Source organism: Dermacentor silvarum, chromosome 3 (genome assembly GCF_013339745.2).
Source record: "Dermacentor silvarum isolate Dsil-2018 chromosome 3, BIME_Dsil_1.4, whole genome shotgun sequence".
Lineage (NCBI taxonomy): Eukaryota > Metazoa > Arthropoda > Arachnida > Ixodida > Ixodidae > Dermacentor > Dermacentor silvarum.
In genome coordinates, this window is record NC_051156.1 from 142,084,177 (window position 1) to 142,109,260 (window position 25,084).

Sequence of the window (25,084 nt, forward strand, 5' to 3'; positions counted from 1 at the left end):
CTTAGGCACTAGTCTATCGTCTATCTTCACATTCTCTGCGTCTGCTATATCAGCATGAAGTGCCGAGTTCATCATGATGCCGCATTTAAAAGGAAAGTGATCACGTGTGCGGAGACGGACGGAAATCGGACCGCATCACGGGCGTTCGGAGAATCCGAAACTTGCGTTCGTGACTGGCCCAAACAGGAGAGGATTTTCGCCAGCAAAGCAATGCGGAATGGTTCAGTGGACCGAAGCAGGACGTAATCTACGACGATCCACTTCGGCGATACGATCGCCTTGGCCCTATCTTGAAAGCAATCTGCGACGGGGAAAGTCTGCCGCGCGCCGTGTTTTCGCTGCTTATAGGTGTGACTGTGGGTTGAAGAGAGAGGCATGATAACACGAAGGTCAATTCGCTCGCCGCGCTTCGTCACTCGAGTGTTTTGACAGTTCGTTACTGGGGTCAACGAGCGAGATGTGTTCATGTTTGCTTGTGCACGCGTGACACCGTGCTTGTTAATTTATTTAGTAAGCGAATGTCTGCAAGTTTATACGGTCGATAAAACTGCTATCCTTACTTTGTATAGCGGTCTACTAATTTGCTATTGCTTTCGATGCTTCGCCTTTCGGGCGAAACTGCGACTTTTTTCATTTATCACAACTTCAGTGCATCAGGAGGAAATCTGTTTTTCCAAATGAGAGAAAGTTGTATTTCTGTTTGAAAGCATGAGGTGCGTGGTACTGTAAAGGGCGCTTTTTTTTTTTTCCCGTCACGAAAAACGGGTGCGTGTTAGAATCAAGTAAATACGGCATGTGTTCTGAAGTTCTCTGTAATGTTTCCTCATTTAAAGGGATGCTTGAAGAAAGAGTGCATCAAAGTGTTCCAGGCCATGACCAGGAATGAAAGCATGGTCATCACGATAAATAACGAAGATGAACGAGTAAGTCAGACAATTTCCTTTCCTCTTTAGTTGAGTACTGCCCCTTACTGACATGTATAGAGGTCCAGTAATATTGCATGTGAGTGCAACTGCAGGGCAGCTGGTGATGGTGTGGTACAGATGGGGATACAAATTGGCGTTTTTTAAACCAAAGAATAAAATTTGCGTCGACACCCAACTGTGGCTTTGGGACTCTTTTAGGGAATGACTGTTACTGAACTTTTGGTATGACTGTCAGTGAGCTTTCTGCTGCTAATTAGTAGACACAATGGGAGTTGAATAGTTTTAATACAGTTGAACTTCGATATAACAAACTTCAGTTGAACGAAATTCGCAATGTAACGAGCTAGTTTATTTCCCGATCTTAGTTCTATTGAAAACAGTTTTTTTTTCTGCAATTTAACGAGTAATTTCATGGCACGGTGTTGGTTTAACGTAGTTTTAGGCCATTTCACGCATGTACTTGGAGCCTGTATGGCTGGTAAATCTAGCAAAAAGCTATGAAATGTTGGCAAAGGACAAAGTTATTTGCAAGCGTCCTTCCGCATGAAAAGTTCAAGTGGCAAAAACGCCATAGTAGCGCGCGCACCGCAACGCAGTATGCAGGAAACAGCACTGCACCGCTTGTTGCGTAACAACTTGCTTGGCCGCATGGCGTGCGGCAGCTTAGAGTGCTCGGAAAAACACGAGAGCTGACAATTCCTTCAGCGTAAGGGGGGTGGGGAAATGGCGAGTGCGCAGTAACGTGATCAAGCATGAGCTAGAAGGGGGAGAGGGGCATGTGAGCCTATCCGCCCTCTCCCCCTAGCGCGCATCTCCTCTCCTTTATTCTTGCTGTAGCTGCACATGGTTGTCCATATGCGGGCCACACACCGTATCTTGGAGGTAATTTTCGGGAAGTGCAAAGGTCGAGCCAAGGTGCTTAGTGCCTTCATGCACATTTTGTTCCCATGTGTGTGGTGTTCACAGTCGCGTAATATCAAGTTTCCAAGGCCCATCGCAAAGTGTTCGCTCACGTTGTGACAGCGCACGTGACACAGGTAAAGCTACGAAGCTTGCTTTGTGTAGTTGTCTCTTTGCTATTGCCATCAATGCTCCACCTTTCTGGCGAAACTGCAACATTTCTTTTTGTATCTGTATCTTTTTGCACTTTTATTTTTAATTGAGCGTGCCATCTGATGAAGACTGCGGGCACTAAGTGTGGTAAGCCATGGCGTTCAAGATTTGCGGCGCCGCGCGACGTAGCACACCAATCTCGGGCGCCTTGAGCCACACTGATGCATTGCTCTTGACGTGATCTATATCGCGTGCGCTGGCGCTCATAACCACACTACTATGGCACGACCTTCTTGGGATTTGTTTAAGTGATTACTGACAAGATACTATCCACGAAGAATTTGTGAAATGATTTTTACTGCTGAAAATTTTAAACCTCGAAGTAACAAAGTTTGCGGTTTAATGAAGTTTTTTGCTGCAATTACAACTTCGTCATATCGAGGTTGACTGTATCTGCACTAAGTGTAAAACTATCATGAACAGCCCAAGTGCATGCTAGAAGATGCGCCACACACTTGGCGCATAGCTGCTGCGTGTCTTTAGATGTGCTCCCCACCGCACTCCAGAAAATGGGGACGTACCCCTCCCTTCTTAAGTGCTTAATAATAGGTCGAAGGAGCATCAAAGCCAGGATGAAATCTCCCTTGCTCACTTGGTAACAGCAATGTGAAGTGCTCTATCCGAAATGTTTGTATCGTGGACCTTTGCTTATGCACTTCCCTTTTAGACACTGGCAGAGATATCGATGGAGCTCTTGGGCAAGTCCGTTTATGTCGATTGGCCCCATCTACTTGAAGCTCTGGTGGTTGCTGTCTCCACTAGGGATGAAAGGTAACCTACCTTCTAGCCCTGGGGGGGTGGCTCTTGCGAACCGCTGGTGGTGTCCAGCTTGCATTCTTTGTGATTGGTCCCGCATGATTACTTGATGTGTGGTTTAATGAGAGGACATCAAGGAACACATTGCACCTTTTGGTCATAGTTCATCTATATACTCCATTTTCTTCGTACAATATTAAAACATAACGAAGCTACGAAAAAAAAATTTACTCAGAGACGGGACAGGCTGCCTCAGTATATCCAAGAATGCTGGCATTTGTGTGTGCCGAGTACCCTTTTAACCTTTATTTGGTAGCTGTGAATATATTTGAAAGGGTATGTTGGATATGAGATGCTGAGTACTATAATGTGGATGAATGGAAGTGTATGCATGCATGAGCTTTACAAGCTCTCGCCTACTGCAGCCTAAAACAGAGATTTCATTATTTCTTTTTAATGGCATTAGCGAATTAGTTAATGGCACTCATTGCCTGAACAGTGTTTTTGGCATTATGTGAAGCTAGATGACCCCTGGCACTGTGTGCATAGTTGCTGCAGTAGCCTCTCTGCATTTGTGATAAGGAGAGGCATACCTATAACGAGGCAGCTGCAATGCATTTTATTGGATAGAATGGTTTGGAAACACTGCAACGAGAGGGAGACACCATATAGGTTGAGCAAGCAACCAAGCAATGTGTAAACTGTACACAATCTTGTAGCTAGAGATGCAAAATTTTTGTTTTCTGATAGACACCACATCTAGACTAACCTTTTCTTCAGTCTTTTTTTAGCTGTTCTGTAAAAATACAGCAAAGCTGAGTGCTGTTAAAACTGCAATAATGGCTGTGTGTCCCTTTCATATGGCAGCGTTTAAGAATTCAAATGTGGATGGTGCTTTTTCCTTGTGTTCACTGTAGACACTCCGTGGAGGTGCACAAGAATGCAAAGAACTGTGACAGCGTCAGTATCTACAAGTTGGCCAGTAGCGACCAGGAAGTGTTCGATATGCAAGTCAATGGAATCAAAGAACGGTAAGCACTAATAGTGTTTCTTTTTTCTTCATTCTGGCTTTTTTAGGAGAAGGCTAATGATAAGTAATAAATTTTTTTAGGTTGGTAGACCACACTTTTCGAATACTAAATACAAGTCATCGGAGTATATCCAGGCCACGGCGGCCGCATTTCGATGGGGGCGAAATGCGAAAACACCTGTGTACTTAGATTTAGGTGCATGTTAAAGAACCCCAGGTGGTCCAAATTTCCGGAGTCCCCCACTACGGCGTGCCTCATAATCGGATCGTTGTTTTCGCACGTAAAACCCCATAATTTAATTAATTAATAAGCCAGAAAGGGTAAAACGGAAAATTTAATGGGAACAGTGTCTTGCGATTCCTGCACCAGCTAACCATGGTGTTGAATTTTTGCCAGTACATGCACGGGGCTAGTCAGGCACACGCTGAAATATACAAGACGGCTACATATGTGAAACATATTTGGGTGCTAAATTGATTCATTCGAATCTGGCTTGCATTTTTTCTGCAAACAATAAACATTTTACAGCCAAAGATACTACGGGTGTGCGAATACTCAAATATCACCGAATTGAATCGAATAGGGAATGTTTGAATATTCTATATACTGCGTTTACTCAATTGTAACGCGGCCGCAATTGTAACTCCAGGGGTGACTTCATTGCGTCCATCAAAAAAAAAAAACGCAAAAGTAATGGAGGGGTAACTTTTTGTTGCGCCCAGCAAAAAGAAGAAAACCACTAAGGCAACGCGAGACCACCAGATGCATGAAAAAGTCGCAGTTTCGCCCGAAAGGCGAAGCACCAATTGCGATAGCAAATTAGTAGAGAGCTATACGTAGTAAGGATAGTAGTTTTATCAGCTGCATAAACTTGTACACATTCGCTTACTAACTGAATTAACAAGCATGGCGTCAGTGCGCACAAGCAAACATGAGTAGATTACACTCTATGACCGCAGACCAGTTTCGAAACGCTGGCGTGAGCAAGCGTGCCAGCAGCAGCGACCGAAGGTTCGTGCGGTCTATCGCTTCAAAGGAAACTGAGCTGCGAAAGCACAGCGCATACAAAGGTCAGAGCCGTGTGGAGCTCGCTTTCAAGATACGGTGCGCGCGACAGCCCGCAGCTGGCAGAGTAGAAGCCGCACCCCATCCCTCTCGCGCTGCCTTCCCGCTTTCCTCCTTTCGCGTGGGAGATTGAGTCGCCAGTTCCCCTTGCGCCCAGTCGTAAGATACGCATTTGGTGCCACAGCTAAACGTTGCCTCCGCTCCCTCCCTCCCATCCCCCACAGCCTTTCGCACGACGGAAAATGCTGCATTTGCTCTCCGCCGTGCATTCCCTCTCTGTGAAAACGCACGTCCCTCGCGCGCTTTCACTCGCACATTTCACTCGTTGATTAGAATTGGGTGCATTATTGCACTTTTTAGACAGCTTGAATTTCGGGCCTGGAGCTTTCACCTGAGAAGTGTGCACTCGTTGCTTTTACTCACAAGGCGATGTTTTGCGGATTAATGACCAAAATGTACCGTACAGACGAACGCACCAATTTCTTGACGTCATCATTGATAGAGACTTGTCTTAGAGCCCTCACATCTCATACATGACAAAGCGTTTGGCTGCCATTGTGGACCTTCTCGTGTTTCTTGGTGGGAAGTCCTGGGGCGCAACAGTACCATCAATGTTGCAACTATATAAAGTGCTATTAAACCCAAGCCCTCAGAACTTGTCTTGGTCTCCCAAAAACTACGTTGTCAATTGCAACAGTGGCCATTGCCAGAGACTCCCCTTTGACAGTCTACATTGCTACAGCTGTCCTGAGGGCACACATCAGGCATCTGACTCAGATTCCCTCACACCATCTTGCTTGCTTGCCAGCGAAGAGGCCACATTCAATATTTGCCAAAAGTGTTGTAAGACATCAGTCCTACTTGTCTTCACAATTCACACCTGCTACATGATTATCAGCCCCATTGTGGTGTCTGCTACTGCCGCCAGCACACTTGACAATTCCGGGCATCAAAAAGAAAGCTGGAGCGCCGTTGCAAGCTTTGAAGCAAGCAACTTTGGAACACATTTACAACGTCCACAGATTCCGGCAACATGTCTACACAGATGGTTCGGTAAAACTCAACAGCTCTGCTGCTGTAGTCATCATCCCGGCAAAATCTAAAGAAATCAAGCTAAAAACTTCATTTGTTACCACCTCAACGGGTGCAGAACTTGCAGCACTCCGTGCTGTACTTGAATGTATTAATCAGGAACCACCGCAAGAATGGACAGTCTTTAGTGATTCCAAGGCAGCCCTTCACTGCATACAAAGCCCAATGCGCCACGGACCCAATGAACAACTGGCCTCAGAAATACGAGAGATATATCATCGCAGCCATGACAAGCGTCACAACATAATCTTTCAATGGCTTCCAGGACATTGCAACATCAGCGGTAATGTTGCAATGGGACGTTGCAGATTGGACGCCGACGAGGCCTTCCAATCTGCACATGAAAGTGGTCAATGTGCCTTCATTCCACTTTCGCAAACAGACACTGCGGCTAGACTGCGATTGATGTCCCATGAATGCGCTTTGCCCCTGTGGGACTCGGAAAACTTTCACTATGTGCCATTTGCATTCGTTTTCTACGGATATATGGATGCATCTGCCGCCTGGATTATCACAACGTGAACAGACCATGCTGTACCGTCTCTGGCTAGGCATTGCGTTTACAAAATCATATGCCTTCCTTATTGGAATGGCCAACAGCCCCACGTGCGACATGTGCAACAGTGATGAGACGCTCGCGCACATTAACTGTACAATCGTCCACTAACAGAACTACAGTAGCCGACCGATTTTCCGGACTTCGCAGGGACTGAAAAATAGTCCGAAAAATTGAGCAGTCCGAAAAACCGAACAGTCCGAAAAACTCCCCCCCCCCCCCCCCCCTCTCAAGAGAAAAAAAATTGAGGCTTAGAGCAGCTTAAGAAAAATGTCGCAGTTTCGCCCAAAAGGCGGAGCATCGATTGCGATAGCAAATTAATAGACAGCGATACGAAGTAAGGATGTTTTTTCGGCCGTATAACGTTGTAAATATGCGCTTACTAACTAAATAAGCACGGTGTCACGCACGCACAGGTTACATGAACACATCTCGCTCGATGACAGCGGGCAAATTGACCTTCGCGCTGTCTATTCTCTCGCTTCAACGCGAACGTCGGAAATAAAAAGCAGCGCATACATTGCTACTGGCACTCGGCGCACGCCCTTCGTACCCATCGCAGATCGCTTTCGACATACGGTGCCTGCGCAGCAGCTTCGTCGGTAGCAGCCGCAAGAGCTGAACGCAACTCCCCACCGTCTCCGTCGCCATCTCCCCGTGCCCCGCGAGCAAACGAAGTCCACGCGCCTCCAGACGTCTTCCTTTCTCGCGTGTGCGAGATTAAAGGGACACTGAAGAGAAACCGGAAGTTGAGCTTAAATGGTAGATTATGCTTTCACAATCACAGCCATACCATTCTTGCTGCAAACAGATGTTTAATAAGCGAGAAAATAGCGAAAAACTGAAGGATAGGTGCTGACGCCCCTTCGAAATTCCCGCACTACACGTTCGTGACGTCGGAGATTACAAATGCAGGTCGGTCGCAATTGGTCGAAAGCGATTTATTGCTCTTAATAAAACGCAAAATGAAATACACCTTAAACGTACATAAACAGCATTTGCCAACTTTTTAAACCGTTTCAAGCGAGGAAGTACAAGTTTAGCACAAAATTAAATAAATAAGAAAAAGTGGCATGGCGATACATGCGGCCGTGATAGTTTCGTAGTTTCGTTTTTGGTCAATGCATCGTCGCGCGTGCCTGTTCCGCTCTACGGTGTTTGGTTGCGTGTTGCGTGGCTCGAAAAACGTTGACTTCACGGGAAACAGCCAGAAAATACCTCGTGTGTGTAGTGTTGAGGGCTGTATAAATGGCCCAAGGCGCTTGCTCAGGGGCAGCGGCAATGTTGACTCGATTGTGTTCTTTCATGTGGTGTCGCGCGGAGAGCCCCGGCTCCCCGGCATTCGCAATGGCTCAGTGCTCTGCCGATGATAAAACGGCAAAAGAGCCAGAGAAACCCATGGTGTGCCCTCTGCATTTCTCGCCCTTGGATTATGTGCATAATCTTGCCCTCGGAAAGTATCTTGGCGTGCCCCAGAGGCCAGTTCTTTCTCAAGCAGCTGTTCCCTCAATGCGGCCTTCATCAAACCCCCTACCTGCAGCAGTAAACTGGCGGCTCGGTGAGTGCTGAACGTCATTACTAAATAAAGCCACGAAATAACCATACCGAGTACGTGCGCAACTTTCTACGCTTGTTCTGTCGGGAACATCGTCGCCTAGTGGACCGGACACTTCGCCTTCCGTCGACGAAAACGAAGCTCTGCTTTACGCCGGCGCGGCCGGCGGCTCACCGCCATCGCACGCGCGAACACCTACCGCTCGAGCACGGAGGATCATTTCGCGCTCCGTTTCACTGAATATCGCTGAAATGCAGTCCTGCTTCCCTGGCAAGCTCTTCATTGCAAGGTTCAGCGGCAGCAACGGTATCCATCGCGGCGAACACAACGCAGCGACCATGCATGCAGCCATGATGCATCCAGCGCCTCGGCCGTTTACGCAAGCGGTGACGTATCATGGCGCATTCTGATTCGCTGAGAGCAATGCAATCTGTGACGACACTGCTTCAGCGCCAAATCTGGGGTGAGAGAAATTGAAGAAGAGGTATTTGGTCTTTGTTTACGAATTTCTCCGCTAATAACTCATATTTTTGCACACAACAAAAACTGCATGCATTCCTGAAGGTCCCTCTTTTATTCCAGCTGAACTTCCTGTTTCTCTTTAGTGTCCCTTTAAATTGTGGTTGCCGGCTGACCGTCGCAAGCTTTCACCCACACACAGCGTACGGCGCAACCTAAACTTAAAAAACTAAAACAAAAAACGGATTTCGCTTAAGTGATTATGACGATAGTGCTGAGCTGACCGGAAAAAAAAAAAAGCAAGTGCCGCTTTTTGGAATGTTTTGTCGGCCAAGGAAGAGCGGGCATTGCCTCGGAGACAGGAGGATAGCGTGCGTGTACTAATCTTGAAGGCTATACAGGGGGGCACTGGAAGCCAAGCTCGGCCAAGCCAGCGGAAAATCCAACATGGCGGCCCCCAAGATCGGGTAGCGTGGCTCGGAGCGAGCGATTTAGTCCGGAAAATCGAACATTGGCACCTAGATTCATCCAAAAAATCGGTCGCGAAAATGCATTAGTTCTATAGGAATCCTGATGGTACATCTAAGAAGTCCGGATTATCCAACAAGTCCGAATTTTTGGAGTCGGAAAAATCCGTCGGCTACTGTAAAAGCTTTAGGCCAGTGCTCCGATAGAACATCCGCGCTGAAGGCCTTGCTCGCATTACTAAGGTTCTTGCGGTCTACGGCCTTCACGATATACTTTAAGAATTCTGCCCCCTACCACTCTATAGTGTACACAGTTTGTTTGTGCTCGTCTCTCTTTCTCTCTCTCTTGCCCCCCCTTCCACTCTCTCTTTTTATCCCCCTACCCCTTCCCCCCTTGCAGGGTAGCCAACCGGAGCTACATCTGGTTAACCTCCCTGCCTTTCTATGCATTCTTTTTCTCTCTTGAATTTTGGTATTCGATTGTAACGCGAGGATTGACTTCAAGTAGCAGAAATCTGGAAGAAAACTCGCGGTACAATCGATTAAATACGGTATTCGGTGTAGAGAGGCACGCAGTGTCGCGTGCACTGCGGAGCCCCTCATGCTCAACGCCACCCAAGCGAGTGTTTCACATCGTTTTCGGTACAAAAGGAGCACTGAGCGTGCCGTGGACGAGAGCCGCCCCCGCTGACGCAGTAGCGGACTTTGTCACTACATGCGCTCCCCTACGTCGGTGCGATGTGGGAATTGCACACTCACAGTGCCTAAAGCCTGGCGCCACGTCAGCTGAACCGCTTCTGTCAGTACAAGGTTCGGCCGGGTCAACAAGACTGATCAAAATGATAACGAGATGCGGGCAGAGGGAAGGGCAACAAAAGCAATGTGTATTTTGTAAAGTGCGAAAGCATGCATGAAGTTACGGCCAAGTAGTTGCCGACAGGCAAGCAGCTCGTGTTGGATATGCGATGACTAACTTCATGTTGCTTCAACAGCCATCGATCTAACCCGCACGCGTTATCTCAGGAACGATCACTGATGAGCCAACCGTACGAGCATATTTAGCAGCAAGCATTCCGCAATGGCTTGCGGCCTGTTACCACATTGGCCAGCGGCAAATTTTTGTCACAGCCACACTTATTGGCTATGCCTTTAGGCCTAATCAGCGCTGCTTCATCAGGCGTTGGCCACTAAAGTTATGGTTTGATGCCGAATCGACGCAGCAGCTAGCGGCTGCATGCATGACATTTGGAAAGCCGACAGACTGCCTCCTAACGAAAGCGAGGCACAACAAATTAATGAGGAGAGAGGGGGGGGGGTAGCTATTGCGTAATACGGAGTAGCTTCGCTGCCACAAAGAAAACAGATACCATTATTGCGCTCAAATCATGTGCTTATCACCATCATGCAGCAGGTAATACACAGCAACGACAGGAACTTGAGATGACCAGGCAGATCTTGAAATCGGAAATTTTTAGCAAAATTTAATTGTGGCATCCTTTCTGATTATTTAATGTTGTTGGGTGATGGGAATTTCAGGTGATAACATATTTTTCTGTGTATAACTTGCCACCGTGTATAACCTGCACTTCCAATTAACACAGCCTGAAAAGAAAAAAAAATTCCGCATGTGTAACTTGCGGAAATAACTGCACATAACGCTAAAATCTTTGCAATAACAGTCTCCATTCGCGGATGCACCTCTCGTCCATGTCGTATCTTCGGCCAGGAGGTCTTCAATAAAGCTGGACTTGCACAACAGACGTGATCACGGCCGAATCAGTCGCGTTGACATGTGACGTAAATTGGACCAATTCGCAGCTAGCATGCACACGACAGAGGATGACTGCGCGGATGGAGCTGCCCTCACATGGGCAACGGAAGATCCCAACAGTGATTTAGCGCTCCACCATGTGTCAAGAATCGCGTGGACCAAGCAAGCACCGCAGGAACAGGTCACGTATGATCACACCATACGCAATCCACAAATTCAAATTGAAATTTGTTCTGGCAGCGCGTGCACTGCATACCTGCCAACTTCCCCGAATTGTCCACGAGCCTTCCGAATTTCGATCACATCTCCCGATTGTATGGACCCTACCACAAATCTCCTGAAAAGTGGCCGCCGCAGCAAAGCGTATGTTCTTTTTTTTTTTTTTTACGCATTGTTGCTATAATCCTATTACGCCCTATAATATAACCATGGTGGAATGCAGCGCGGAAGCAGTTAGTCACCAGCATGCACCTTGATTCGAGTTAGCGGCCGCCGGCACCAACACGGACCCGAGCCACCGACAGGCGCTACTATATTGTATTTTCCAGATTAGTTCGTCTCAGGCTGGATCGCGCTTTTTAGCAATCCATGTAGTCGATTATATGATTGTGGGTGCGCTAGGCTTCAGTTGGCTTTGTCAGGTTGTGGAGTGAATTGCGGAATGTTGAACGATTGATGGCGCTTTCAAAAGCCAAGAAGTATTGCAAGTATTTCTGCAATCATACACGACAGTTTTCGTGCTTTGTCACTTAACAGAAAGGTGACAGTATGGATTCTGTACCCCGTGCGCCTGTGATGTAAGCGTTTCTCACGGCGGCAAAGCCAACATCAAGATGCACATCGCTTCACAAAAGCATCAGAACTATGTTCTTGCCGCTGAAATGCAGGGCACCATCGGCAGTTTCCCCTTTTTTGCGGGAAGGGTGGTGGTGAAAATATTTTTTGAATTCCTTCCCTCCCTCGCGGCTGTCTCCCAAATTTTCATGTTGCTAGGTTGTGGTAGATGTGACACTGTTTGCTAACTACTAAATTCTAAATGGTTACCTATAAAGAGGAGGAAAATGGACGAACATAAAGGAAGGGAGAAGGGAGCTTCAACACGCAAGGGTGCCGAAAGGGGTGGGCTATGATGGAACTTTGAATTACAGAAAACCTTTCCGTGAGGTGTGGCTTCACGGCAGCGAGACACACACTGCCGTAAATCTACACCCTAAGGCAAAATTTACATATAACCTGCACCCCAACTATATTAATTTTTTTCTAGTTTTTTGGTGCAGATTATACACGCATTAATACGGTACGAATTTTCACGCCCATCCTGAGAGATTCGTAGCGTTGAGGTTCTCCTGTAATGCATCTGTACCATAATGGTGGCAAATTGCATTTTGTGAAAGGCATAGAGTTTCTCACTACATTACCTAGAGGGAAAACTGGCGCTGCTGCGCTGTGGTATCCATGGGAATGCCGGTATATTGTGACTTCGGATTGACATCGTTCTCGGAGAGCCAGAAAGCCTTGAAGACGCGCCTGGCTAGCACCGTTCCGTCTGTCACAATGATTTATTTCCTGCTAAAACAGCACGTGAAAAGCTGATTTAGCTTTATTATTACACAAAACATGTTTTGTTTAATTTTAAGGACTTACTATTGGATGTGCAATTATAGGAAACGTAAAAAGTATCAGCTGGCAGCTAAAGTTGGAGGGCAGACAACATTATCGCTCGCTTTGGAACAACTTGTCGTCTGTTCTTGCTTTTCTTCGCTTGATGCTGCATTATAGGTGAGTGAACTTTATTGAGAGATGTAATATGGGTGAATGAAAGCCTTTTATGCAGATTTTATTTTAAGAACGCATTATTTGTGTAGCCATATCCACGTTTTAGATGAAGCCTCGTTCAACACCAGCCAACACAAGCCTCGGAGACACATATCCCATCATTCCCATGAGGGAACGGCGCCCTTTAAGAAACTCGCATAGACGGTGGCGCCAGTTTACCCTCTAGGTGTTATAGTGAGAAACTCTATGGTGAAAGGTAATGATCACCCATGATGCTCTTTGTCTGATGCTTTCTGTCCTCCCTCTATTTTCCAGGTATCTGACACGCTATGGCGTAAACGTCGGTGAAGTTGACATCCTGGTCTTTTGCAAAACATTGATTGGTCGAAAGTAAGCGATTTGCTACTCTCACTTTCTTTCATTTAGTCCCTCTGCTCATTAGCGTTACTGTTTATCACCTTAGCGATACAGTAAATTCAGGTTGTCATGAGGTCCGTATAATTGAGGGAAGTTTATCAGGAAGCCACATTGGTCGTAGTACTGTTCACACCAGCTGGAGCTTCCAGGCTTGGCTTTTCTGACTACTTGTTTTATGCCACAGAGCTGTGATGACTTGCCACTACGATTATCCGTAGTAACCTTGTGCGTAGCTAGAAGCCAGCCAGGAAAAACAGTTGCCATTGTTAACAGTGCTGCCAGGGTTCTGCCTTTGTTATTTTATTTTTTTCAAACTGGTCCTAAGCAATGTGTGTAATGGTGTAGTTAGTGGACGCTCCTATTTTCCAACAAAATGTACCAGAAGGAACTCGGATGTTGCGATTGTTCAGCCACCATATTAAAGAGGTAGTACATGTCTTAGTGCTGGCGGCGTCAGACGTTGTTCATTTAGTATATTTATCTGCCTTTATTGGTGTAAATTTCCTAGTGGTCACTCTCTTCTAAACGCGTAAGGCAGTAAGACTCGGCGCACACGCCCAGTCATTGCAGATTGTTGCATTGTTTACAGAATGGGCTGTTATATTCAATTTTGTCAAAAAAGCACCGTTAACGGTGTCATCGAGGTTCTGCTTTTGTGGCTGTTTATGGTCTCTCCGCTCTTTCGCCTTCTCCCACAAGCTCTCAATGTCACCATGCTTATGTAACAGTGCGCATCTCTCTCACCCATCACCGTCAGGTACACCTGTACATCCAAGGGCCGCATCACACTTGAGAAGCAGTGGGCAGAGCTCAGCGTCCCATTTGCACGGCAGTCTATTGTGAAGGTAAGCCATCTTGTTGGAACCACGGATGCCTCTTGCAAGTGGATCAGCCTTTAAAGGGCGCACTGAAGACGGCTCACTATCTGGTTGAGACCCGTTGGTGGATTCATACCTGCCGACCCTCCCAAATCTTTAGTGTCAAGTTTACAAATTTGGGCTCATTTTACGAATGTTGCGTGAAGTGTCGCGAAAAATATTTCCGCGAGACCTTGTACACCGCCTAGAAAGTGGTGTTGCCCCATACCGTTGGAAGACTTCTGATGTTGAAATGATGCGACAGGATACTTATTTCAAGCAAGTTTATACAGACAGACTAGTTCTTGAAGTAGGCGAAATTGGCAGCACCAAAGTTGCTGTGATCTAGCTTCTCAAGTCACCTGTAATAAAATGCGTACGTGTCCCCTGAAATGTAGGAGTGTGCGAATATTCGAAATTTCGAATCCAAAATCGATTCGAGAGTTCACTATTCATTATTTCATTATTTGAACATCCCCACGCATTGCCACATTCTCTATTTAGCGAATGCATAGCATAACGGAAGGGCTTGCGTTCAAGTACAGTAACAGCCAAAATGACACCAAGGGCAATAGTGGGGAAATGAAGTTTTCATATTTGCACTGTTGAATTATTAAAGCTTAATGTTAACTTTGTAATATATTCATTTTCCTTGTCGGTTGTTTCAGTGTACCCTGAAATACTTAGCTGGGGAAGGAATCACCATTGTTCATACAGTTGGTGTGCTCTTCTTTTCAGGACATCACTGAAAAGGCTCCAGACTTTGTAGAGTTCAAAACAGTTGAAGAGCTGTTCCCAGTTGGAAAGACATGCTTCATGATTGGCAATCCCCATTATGGCAGCCAAGGAATGGTATTGTCAACTTTTCTTTACTCTCATAATTTTTGCTTATCACACAAATGCACAAAAGAAGGAAAACGGGAGCTGGAGGCAGCTCTTTCAAAGAATAAAATTGCGAAGTACATTCATTTTTATGTAGCTGTGTATACTCATCAGTTGCATGTCATAGAAGTGCTATGCCTATGTCATCCATGGAGCTGCATTTATGGTTGCACACTGATAGTGCTATGCGGCAACAATGAACTCTCAGTCGCATTTGCATCATTTTAGGAGTCAAAGACCGCGGAGTAAGATATACAGGAGAGCCGACTCTGGTACTTGCCAGTGCGTTTGCTCAGTCCCTTTAAAGTGGGACATGGGGATCAGGACCTGCTTCCTCATTTACAAAGCGATATTGATGAAATTTGGTCTCTGAAGATCTCTGAAATATGACAGTGATATCTTAAAAACTCTTTTGATTACAACCTTTTCCATTTTAGCTGCTGCAAGCAGCCTGTGGAGCTTGATAATTATGACAGAAGTTCCACTGAGCTTTGAATATATTCTCAAATGCATGCTGCACACTGTGACATTCACCCCCTTTTTTTAAACAAAAAGAAAAAAACTGTTTTTCCTAGCAAGATCATTTTTAATTTACATTGTTTGTCAGGTAATTTGATCAGATTCAAACTGTTTACTCACAAATTAGCACTTCATAAAATATAACAGGCTAAATAAATAATAATGTCAGGTTAAATAAATAATAATGTCACTCTGTGCAGCATTGTCTAAAGAGTATAATAAATGTAGCTTAGTAACGTCTGCTGTCAGGCTAGTTGGTACATGACTAGAAAGAGTTTTAGGCGTAGAAAATAAGTCACAGATGACAGAATAAAAGACATGGACTGGCGCACCAATGTGCCAGTCGGTGTCGTTTATTCTGTCATCCGTGTCTTATTTTCTGTGCCTAAAACCATTTCTAGCATAATAAAACTAACAGGGTTAAAAATATTTGCAACGATTGTCGAGATATCAGCTTTGCAAGCCCGGTATGGGGTTCAAAATACAGTTCAGAGAAAAAGGCGTTTGAAGTTATGCACTACATTTATTTGTCTAGAAGCCACCACTTTTGTAGTCCTTTGTGTCAGGTTGGCTTTGGCTTCTTGGCTCTGTTCTCCGTCTGAGCTGCTTTCCGTGCTTTCGTTTTGCGGAAAGCATCTTTTTCATGCTCGATGAAGGACATGTCCTGCAGGTTGTTACGGGAGGAACTGAACTCTGTGTAGGCATGAAGAGTGCCACTATTAAAAGGGCACACTGTTTCGCTTACAGCCATTTCTGCTGCTATCAGCGATGCATTTTCGTCTTTTAGGTGGATAGACCAGATCACAGAGTGCAAGCTTCCTGCTGCATTTTGCGTCTTCCTCCCTTTGCATTGCTCTAGCAGTTAAGGCTAGCAGAAAGGCTCAGAAAAACTGGAAAATTGTCAATATTGCTGCAGCTACATGGCGTCTTAGCTTGTACTTGTGGGTAGGCTGAGGCTCTCTTTTAGCCACTGCCACCATGTGCCTATTAACAGCTCGTAGGTCCTGGGGGACAAAGGCTGTGGTTTTTCTCCTCCTCAGTCGATGTCATGTGATGGAATGTAGCCATGACTTCCCTCTGCATGTCCTCAGTGTTGTTGTTTCGCAGAGCTATTCATAGTATGTTGTTATCTTTTTGATGATGTCTTGGGTAAGCCCCCCCCCCCCCCCCTGCCACCGAGCAAGTAGTTACTGTATTTTGCCTTTCGAGACAACACCACGTAGGGCAGTTCCCATCTTCTTTTGCATGTGATTGATGCAGTCCTCTTTGGAAAATGAAAAGAATCCATGAGTGGCATCCTCACGTAACAATAGGAATGCGCAGCTGTTACCACCACAGACGACGTTCATGTACTGCAGATGACTTTTTCCCAAAGAACAGCCAAATAGCAAAAGAGCAGCTTCCACCTTCATCGTGCCTGGTTTTACTTCTGTGTTCTTCTGGCATAGATGAGCCTGCTTTCATACACTGTAGTCCTTGTCCTCTTTTTTTTTTTTTTCGTCCTATGTGCACCCACAATGTGGGTTGCACAAAACGACGAAGTCCAGTGCCAAGCCTGTGTAAAACTCTTATGATTGTCACCACAGCAATGTGACTACTATAGTTTCCGGGATAAGACTTTTTTTTTTTTTTTCTGAAGTTTTCGTCGGTGGGTCTTGTGGAACAGTGTCTCTTCCCCCCCCCCCCCCTCCCCCTGGAAGAACTGTCGCCAAAATCGGATTCAATGTTATGGCCACGCGAAGCGCACTGGTTGACTTGATTGCTACTGGTTCTTTGAGTGCTATCGAGGTGCGGGGTTCTTCTCGTGGTTGAGTTGCTGAGCACCGTGCGAGAAGGATGGAGCAGCAATGCAAGCGGTGGCAGGCCGACCGCGAGTCGACCGACTCCGAAGTCGTGTACCTGCAGATCGCTGTCAAAATATGGCGTGCGCTGCTGCACAAATTACGCTGTTGCTTCCAGAGTATAAGCCTCCCCCTTCCTCCCACGCTGCCTTCCCACGTTCCTCCCTTGTGCGCGATTCGGCTCACTGCGGCACGCTTTCACTAGCACATACAGCACACAGCATGCAGAGACGATGTTATCGCTCTTAGACTTTATATTGAGCATCACGGCAACCACGATGGCAGAAATGCGCCCGGAGTGGAAATATTATATGGCACCCATACACTTGCACGTGACCCGCGTTCACGGAGTGAAATGCAGCAGAACTGATAGTTAAGCGAGTTGGTACGAATTCATAGTGAAATCTTTTAGCGCACACAATTGACACGGACACAGTGAAGGGGGACACACGAGCACTCGTGTGTCCCCATTCACTGTGTCCGTGTCAATTGTGCGCGCTAAAAGATTTCACTATGAACACGGAGTGAAACGTCAGTGTAATTTTTTTTAATCGCTTACCGAACGAACAGGTGCGTCTTATGCACCGGTGCAACTTATATACTTTTTTTTTCCCCTGAAAACTGCCGTTTGGGGGAGGGGGGGGCGGTGCATCTTATACAAAGGTGCGACTTATAGACCGGAAAATACGGTACTGTGACCACACATCACCTATGTCCCATCATACACAACAGTAATGTTCTTGGTGAAAGTTGGGTCCATTTCAGTGTACAGCCTTTGCACTGCAACAACAGCATTGCCCGACACATTTGCTGCAGCTGCACTTGCTTGCAGGCCTAAACTTTGCTTTCAGGTGCCCTTGAAAAGTTTTTTGATGAGTCCCCTGTGGGACACATTTATAATAGGCCAAAGGTCGCTAAGAGCACTTAAGCCTTTGCACAGCAATTCTGCAAAGCAACTAAATGTATGGGAAGCCGCACTTGCATGGTCTGCTTCCGTAACAATCACGACCCAAAGTTCAAATAAAGTTCAAAGTTCAAGTTCAAAGACCCCGTGCACGGTGGCGGGAATTTCAAGTCCAGTGTTACAGTTGCGTTGGCAGAGTCCGCGGTAGACATTACCAGAACGGCGCAGCTCGATTCTATTCTAAGAACCTTATTCTAATGATTCCTCCACCCCCTTTTCTATATATATATATACAGTGGACTCTCGATATGATCTTCACGGGAACCGGAAAATAAAGCGTATCATCCGAAAATTGTATCATCCAACTTATTATCCAACTAAATTGATATATATTGGGAAAATAAAAAACGTATCATGCCGGAAAAACGTATTACGCAGAATCGTATCAATGAGGTTCCACTGTATTATTGGTTTGAAAATTGCCTGTCAATGCAATCAGATACAAAAGCAACAGCAGGCTTGCGACATTCACAACAGCTTACCGTCAAAGCCAGCCTAGCCAGCGTCATCACATTGTCAACATGAGATGGCAACAAAACAGTCTTCGCATAGCATGGCGATGATGCACTGCTTTCAGTTCGATTACGAAAGCTCATTCAAACGATGAGTTTACTTGTCCTACATGCTAAGCTAGCGACAACAAGTCACATCTCATGTTTTTGGCATTTCAGAGAATCGCTTGCGTGTGTGGCAGGACAAACTAGCAAATTGGGTAGTTTAGGCGTGGGTCACTATCCTTGTTGCAAGTGTTGCGGAGTCATTTGATAAGTGCAGATTACGAAACGCACAATGGACCGTACGGAAATCGACAAGTAGTGGTCCATATACAGCAATGTAGTGCCTTCTTAAAGTTAAGACGATAAAATGTGTAAATAAATTTTCATGCTGTGAAAGGTAAAGTTTGGTGGTTTTATCTTATACGGATTCCCAGAATCAGAGGCGTGCTATTTTTTCTTTAGAAATTGTGTCCGCATCAATTTATATTTTGTTAAGGAGCTCTAGTCTCATTTCCACTTCAGGGTGCACATTTCATTCAGGGGTGTTTTGAAATCTGACAAATACTGCTAAGTGAACCAGCAGTATGTTTCAGTGTTTCTTTCTGCCTCATGTTTAATTCGACCAGCCGGATATTTCATAAATTTTATTGGTCCCCTCGGGGTTGAATTATTAGTCTACTGTTACATTTAGATCAACTTCTGGTTTAGACTGGTTGTTTCGTAAGCCCATCTCTTTTACATTGCTCTTGTTCATTTCATCATAACGATATCTCTGAGCACTCTGCGCGCACTGCCACTGTTTGCCAAGCAGTGCACGATCCAAATTTTCACTGCAGTTGACCTCAAACCTGTTGTTATCGGGTCTTTGCAAATTCTCTTTCTGGACCTCAATGCGTCGCAAATGTGTTGGTTCAAGTTTATTCTTAATACATTGTGCCTGAATTCATTCCAAGGGGCTTGTCAAAGGTACCATTTGAATAGAGTTTCAATACTGGGCTTGTAGGATTACAGTGTGCTGGGGTGGTTTCGTGATAGTGTATGATGGGTGTTCTGAATTATATGCCATGTATTGAAGTAGCTTGAGTGTGTTTAAACTACTTCATTTTTTTCGTCTCCTGAAAAGGTTGTCGATGCCAAACCAGCCAACAAAGCTGGGCGTATCCTAGTCAAGTTTACAATACCCTTCGAGCCAAGTTTGGATGGCATCATCCGGAATGAAAGGGTGAATGTTACAACTTTTTTTTTCTCTCTCTCTCTCTCTTTCTCTCTCTGCATCCTGTTTTTATACCGCCACATTCAAATTTCATGGATATTATAATGTCTGAATTAAATGTGGAAGAAGTGTATTTATCGCATTTCACCGCAGCCATCAGGTGGCGAGTTTGTTAAAACGTTTTGCCGGCAATATTTTTCAGTAGCGTAATATATATGACCTTAAATTTTGTCATGGTTGCCCACACAATTACTAATCACCAGCAGTCTCAGTCTATTAGTACAAATAAGAGTCATGGCTTTGTGCATGTGCTATGCAGTTAAACCTTAATTTGATGAAGTTAATGGGAGCTGAGGAATACTTCGTTAAACTGGGAACTTCTGAATCGTAAACATTTAAAACGCTCATGCAAATAACATATTTATTCAAGACTGAAAAAAAGATGCAAGCTTTGCTGGCATGGGCCTTTTCAAAATAAGAAATTGCAGACTAAGGCTACACTGATAAGGCAGCACATGTTTCAGCTCGTCTACAGCAGAGTAGCTGGCGCGATCTTGTGCTTCAGTGCTTAGCTTAAGCTGAGACCCTGCAACGGGCAAAAATGAAAGCAGTCTGTCTACAACCAGTGCAGTAACATTTACTGTAGCATTACTTTAATTAGCTTCAAGGCATTGTAAGCACAACAGGTTTTCTCAGACCTGTATTTTACCCATATTTTTTGCAAAAACTTAATTAAATCAGGCAGAATGTTGAGTTTAACTCGTTGCTTGGAGGTTTTCAGCGCATTAGTCTCTGTAATTATGTACTGCAGAATCAAAAGCACTTCATAACAATAAAAATTTTAAGCTCATAAAATCGGGTTTTGTTAGATAGGTTTCACTGTATTTTCTTGCTATATGCTTCCAGGAATGTGCATATGCAAGTTTATAAACTGTAACCAAACCTATTGCCTCTATTGTCTTATTTTCAGAATCTGTGCCAAGTCCATTACATGAACGCCCATCAGCTATCGCAACAGCTCGGGGTCAATGCGCAGTTTGTGTCTCGCATCACGGGCACTGTGTATGTTCAGATGAACAGCAAGGAGGCTGATTCGGCTTCCCTTGTCAATGTCGGCCTGCATCTGAAGTTCAACAAGACATCTGAAGAGGTAATAACTGGGACATATGGTTTGTAGAACATAGCTTTTTATGAGAGCAGAAGCAGTATTCTCGAGAGATCACTTCAGGGAATGTGATCACTTTCACAAGATTTCGCGTGACTGAGCACGACGTGGGCATCTTTGCACAGTTTCCGGAAATGGCGGCGGCCATACACTTCGATGCGTACGGTGCCGAGTCATGCAATATATCCAGGAACTGATTGTATCCCCAAAAATGAGTGCTCGAGAGTACATCCCCGGTGTAAAAATAATGCGATTTAGTGTAGCAGAGACAAACTAGCGGCAGACACAAGCTAGAGTACGAGGATACATATCCAATAGTAGCAGCACTGGCCACATGTTGCAACGCTAGGATTGAACTTATTGAGCTAGAAATGTTCCATTTACGCACGGCTCCTTCCTTCAAGGAAAAAAAGAAGCGCAATTATTTTTGGGGTGGCTATGTCATCGTCAACGCCTTTACACAAGGTAGAAAATAAGTAGGGGTGTGTGAATATTCTAAAAGTTCTAATGTTATCGAATATTATATTTTTAATATTTGTACTCGACTCGATAAATAGATATTCGAAAATGTTCGAATATTCGGTTGGATACAAATATTCGAATGAAATCGAATATATTGTAGGAACATGTGGGAGCGAACACGGTTCTTAGCATTTGTTTCTATCACATTTGGGCTATTTAGTGCTGAATTTTGCGATTATTTCATACTGCTAGCGAAATTTTGCCTGTAAAGCACGCTTAGCCAGTAGACGTGTAAACTTTGCGAAAAGTCAGCCTCTCAGTGGCGCGGGGCACAGGTTTTGCGGACAGCAAGGGTGCACTTCTTTGCAGTGCCTCCCCCAATTCTGAGCTTATTGCTTGACAGCTCGTGCGATGAGTGACGACTGGCACAGGGTTAAATGCCTCTGAGTTTACGTGCATTTGATGCAGTGTAATAAGGCACAGGCTGGCGAGGACAGCTAGTGGGGATTACCAAGTTTTCCAAGTTAACATGAGCCAAAGACACAATGTTTTAGTATAGCGGCTGTCTAGTTTCTTAACATTGACAATGTAATTGCAATGTTCCAACATAACAAATTTACCCAACTTGCTAATAAATGCATGTGCGTATCATTATTCGATATTCGAAGCTAAGTATTCGTATTCGAAAATTGGGATATTCACACACCCCTAAAAATACGCCTAATACCGTATTTATTCGAAAATAAGGCGGTCACGATTATAAAGTGAGGGTGCCAGTTGGAGGATCCCGAGAAAAAAAATGTCTTGTAGTATGGCTTCACGGCATCGTGGCGTGCGCTGACGTAAAGCCACAGGCTAAATATATGGGGGAAAAACTTCGCCTTATATTCGAATAAACACAGTATATTGGGTCATTACAGTAATGAATGAGCAAAATCTTGTTTGACTTTTTGGTACAGAGCATTTATGCTTGTTGACTTTGTGTGAATATCTGCCACATGCAAGCAGCACAGCTTGTGCAGCAAGCCCCCTCCTGTTGTTTTTCTTTACTGTGAGACATCTGACCGACTCACAGTTGTCGACGTACTGCATTGGCAAGAAAATAGCGTGACTGCCAATATAATGCGAGGTATACTACATTATACTACAGGAAAAAGGGACCTTTAATGCACCTTCGATAGCATGAAAAAAACATTTTTTGATTATAACTCGAAGTAAGCATGTGAAATGCATCCGTACTCGTTTAGAATAGCATCCTTTAGTATGCCATAGTGCGTGCAGACATCATGGTAATGGCTATCGTGGAACTCTCATCGCCTGTGAGATCTGTACTACGAGTCCCGTGTCTTGCTCGGGCGCGTATGCAGTAGTGCAGGCGTTCTCAAGCATGTTCGCTCCAGGGAACCCTGCTAAGCTCCATGAAGCGCCACGGGAACCCCCCCCCCCCCGTATTAACCGTATTAAAAGGTCCTGATTAACCGAATGTTGAATTATCGAGAGTATCAAGAAAACAATAAACAAATGCTTAACTACGTCAACACGCTTTTATTTACTCAATGAATCAGCAAATCCTGTTTATATTTAGCACAAGACCAGTGCGGAAGCTGAAGTTCTCGTCATCTCATGACTGATTATCGTTAGCAGCGGCGAAGGCCCCGCGTGCGTAAATCCCTTTCATTTTTTCGCCAGTCAGCTGCTCGCCAACAAATTGTCCGTCCATCGCGTTGTAGCCGGTGCTCTTATCTTCAACAGCCTTGCACTGAGTCAAAGCAAAACTACTGCTTGTCGCAAGTAGTTTTAAAGAAACTACATGTATAGAAACATGTATAAAGAACATTTGCTTTGCTAAGAAAAGATTTTGAATGTGTGGGTTTCTAGGTAAATTTGAACGGAAATTACAAAAACTTCGTTGTATCCATTAGTTTATTGCAACCCATTTTATTATAATGAGGTTTGACTAACTTCTCTGTGTCTGTTAGGCCTATTCACTGCACAGAACTAGATATTTTGGGCACTTCTGTTCAGATCTGTAACCAGCTGGACATATTTCAAAAGACCCGTTGCGGTGGCTTAGTCAGCTAAGGCGTTGCGCTGCTGAGCACGAGATCGCGGGATCGAATCCCGGCCGCGGCGGCCGCATTTCGATGGAGGCGAAATGCTAAAACGCCCGTGTGCTTGCGTTGTAGTGCACGTTGAAGAACCCCAGGTGGTCCAAATTAATCCGGAGCCCTCCACTACGGCGTGCCTCATAATCAGAACTGGTTTTGGAACGTAAAAACCCCAGAATCAATCAAGCAACATATTTCAAAAGTTATTTCACACTTGTTTTGATGTGGGCCTAGTGCACTTGTCATTTGTGGCATCACTCAAGCGCTGTGTGTCATTCTGTACTTGCAGATTCCTGGGTACTCAAAGAAAATGAATGACTCTTGGCTCTACTCGACCAAGTGCCTTGAAGTACTCAAGCAGTATCTGGCAAAGTAAGTAGGGCTTCGGATCAAGTTTCAATTTGTGGGGTCTCGTGTGCTCTTGGTAACAGTACACAGCACAGGCCAGTGCGAGCATACAGAAAGGGCATTTATTGCCCCTCTTATATGAGCATACCGGCCAGCCAAAATGCATATGCGGAATAGTTCCTCGATGAAACACTGGGACCCAAAAACAGAAGTGCGTCAGAGCGATCGTGTTCACTGATGCTGGTGCCAATCTTTGAAGCCAAACGGAACCCGCTCTGGTTGCTTAGTAGTTTTGGTGTTGCGCTGCTACGCACGAAGTCGCAGACTCAAATCCTGGCCGCCGCGGCCGCATTTCGATGGGGCGAAATGCTAGAACGCCCATGTACCATGCATTGAGGACATTTTAAGAACCCTAGGTGGTCAAAATTATCTGGAGTCCTTCACTACGGTATGCCTCATGATCAGATCATGTTTTTGGCACGTAAAACCTCAGAATTTATTTAATTTTATTCCAAACAGGAAGCCTTCCACAGGTTAGTCCAGCAGAATGCACCATCAAGCACGCGATCAGTGCACATGCGTCGACATCTTGAGGCCAAAGTCGTCATAGGTGTGCAACTAACACACTGGCTCCCGTTGTTTCATGTGTGTCATGTGAGGAAGACAAGTGTCAGGGACTGCAAGAGTTGGGTGTTTCCACCAATTTTACGGTATCAGTCGTTGGGACATGTTCTCTGGGTCAAAAACAGCCTAGGTCATGGTGACGCGGGCAACAAAAGCACGAACACCGCAAAAATGTTGAAGATGTTGAACCCGTTTTGACATTCACTTGCCAATGCCTGAAGGCAATGCAATACAACCTATCTTTGGTCATTCTTGCTGGAAAAGTTTTGAACAAATCATTCATCTCCCAAATCATGCATAGAAATACACCCTTACAAAGTATATTTTTAATTCACATTCTCTGAGATTTTTAATGAAAGATTTAAAGGGGGACGCGACTTTCGCATCGCGATATTTGGCCCAAAAAAAACGATTTTTTGAAAATCACATTTTCAGTTTGTATGACTTCTTTTCTATCTTATTTCAAAATTTCGTCACGGAAAATCGCGCGGAAATGATGTAAAAAATTGTTTATCGAAGCTAAGGTGGCGAGGAGTTTCTCGAAAATAGCGAAAAAACGGCATTTTTCAAGCCGCGATATCTCCGCAACCGCGTAACCTAGCGCCGCCATCTTGGTCTCT

The 25,084-nt window shown here is 45.1% G+C and overlaps 1 protein-coding gene across 2 annotated transcripts in view; it reads left to right on the forward strand.

Annotated features, from left to right (window-relative positions):
- The window catches only part of LOC119445857 (5'-3' exoribonuclease 1), an 89,853-nt gene that overhangs the window by 35,660 nt on the left and 29,109 nt on the right, over window positions 1–25,084 (forward strand). For both annotated transcript variants that reach the window (XM_049663678.1, XM_037710160.2), the window contains exons 18-26: window positions 834–923; window positions 2,707–2,810; window positions 3,713–3,826; window positions 12,883–12,957; window positions 13,742–13,829; window positions 14,580–14,693; window positions 19,668–19,766; window positions 20,728–20,907; window positions 23,782–23,864. In XM_049663678.1, the coding sequence (XP_049519635.1) occupies window positions 834–923; window positions 2,707–2,810; window positions 3,713–3,826; window positions 12,883–12,957; window positions 13,742–13,829; window positions 14,580–14,693; window positions 19,668–19,766; window positions 20,728–20,907; window positions 23,782–23,864 (947 nt within the window). The remainder of the gene's footprint in view (window positions 1–833; window positions 924–2,706; window positions 2,811–3,712; window positions 3,827–12,882; window positions 12,958–13,741; window positions 13,830–14,579; window positions 14,694–19,667; window positions 19,767–20,727; window positions 20,908–23,781; window positions 23,865–25,084) is intronic.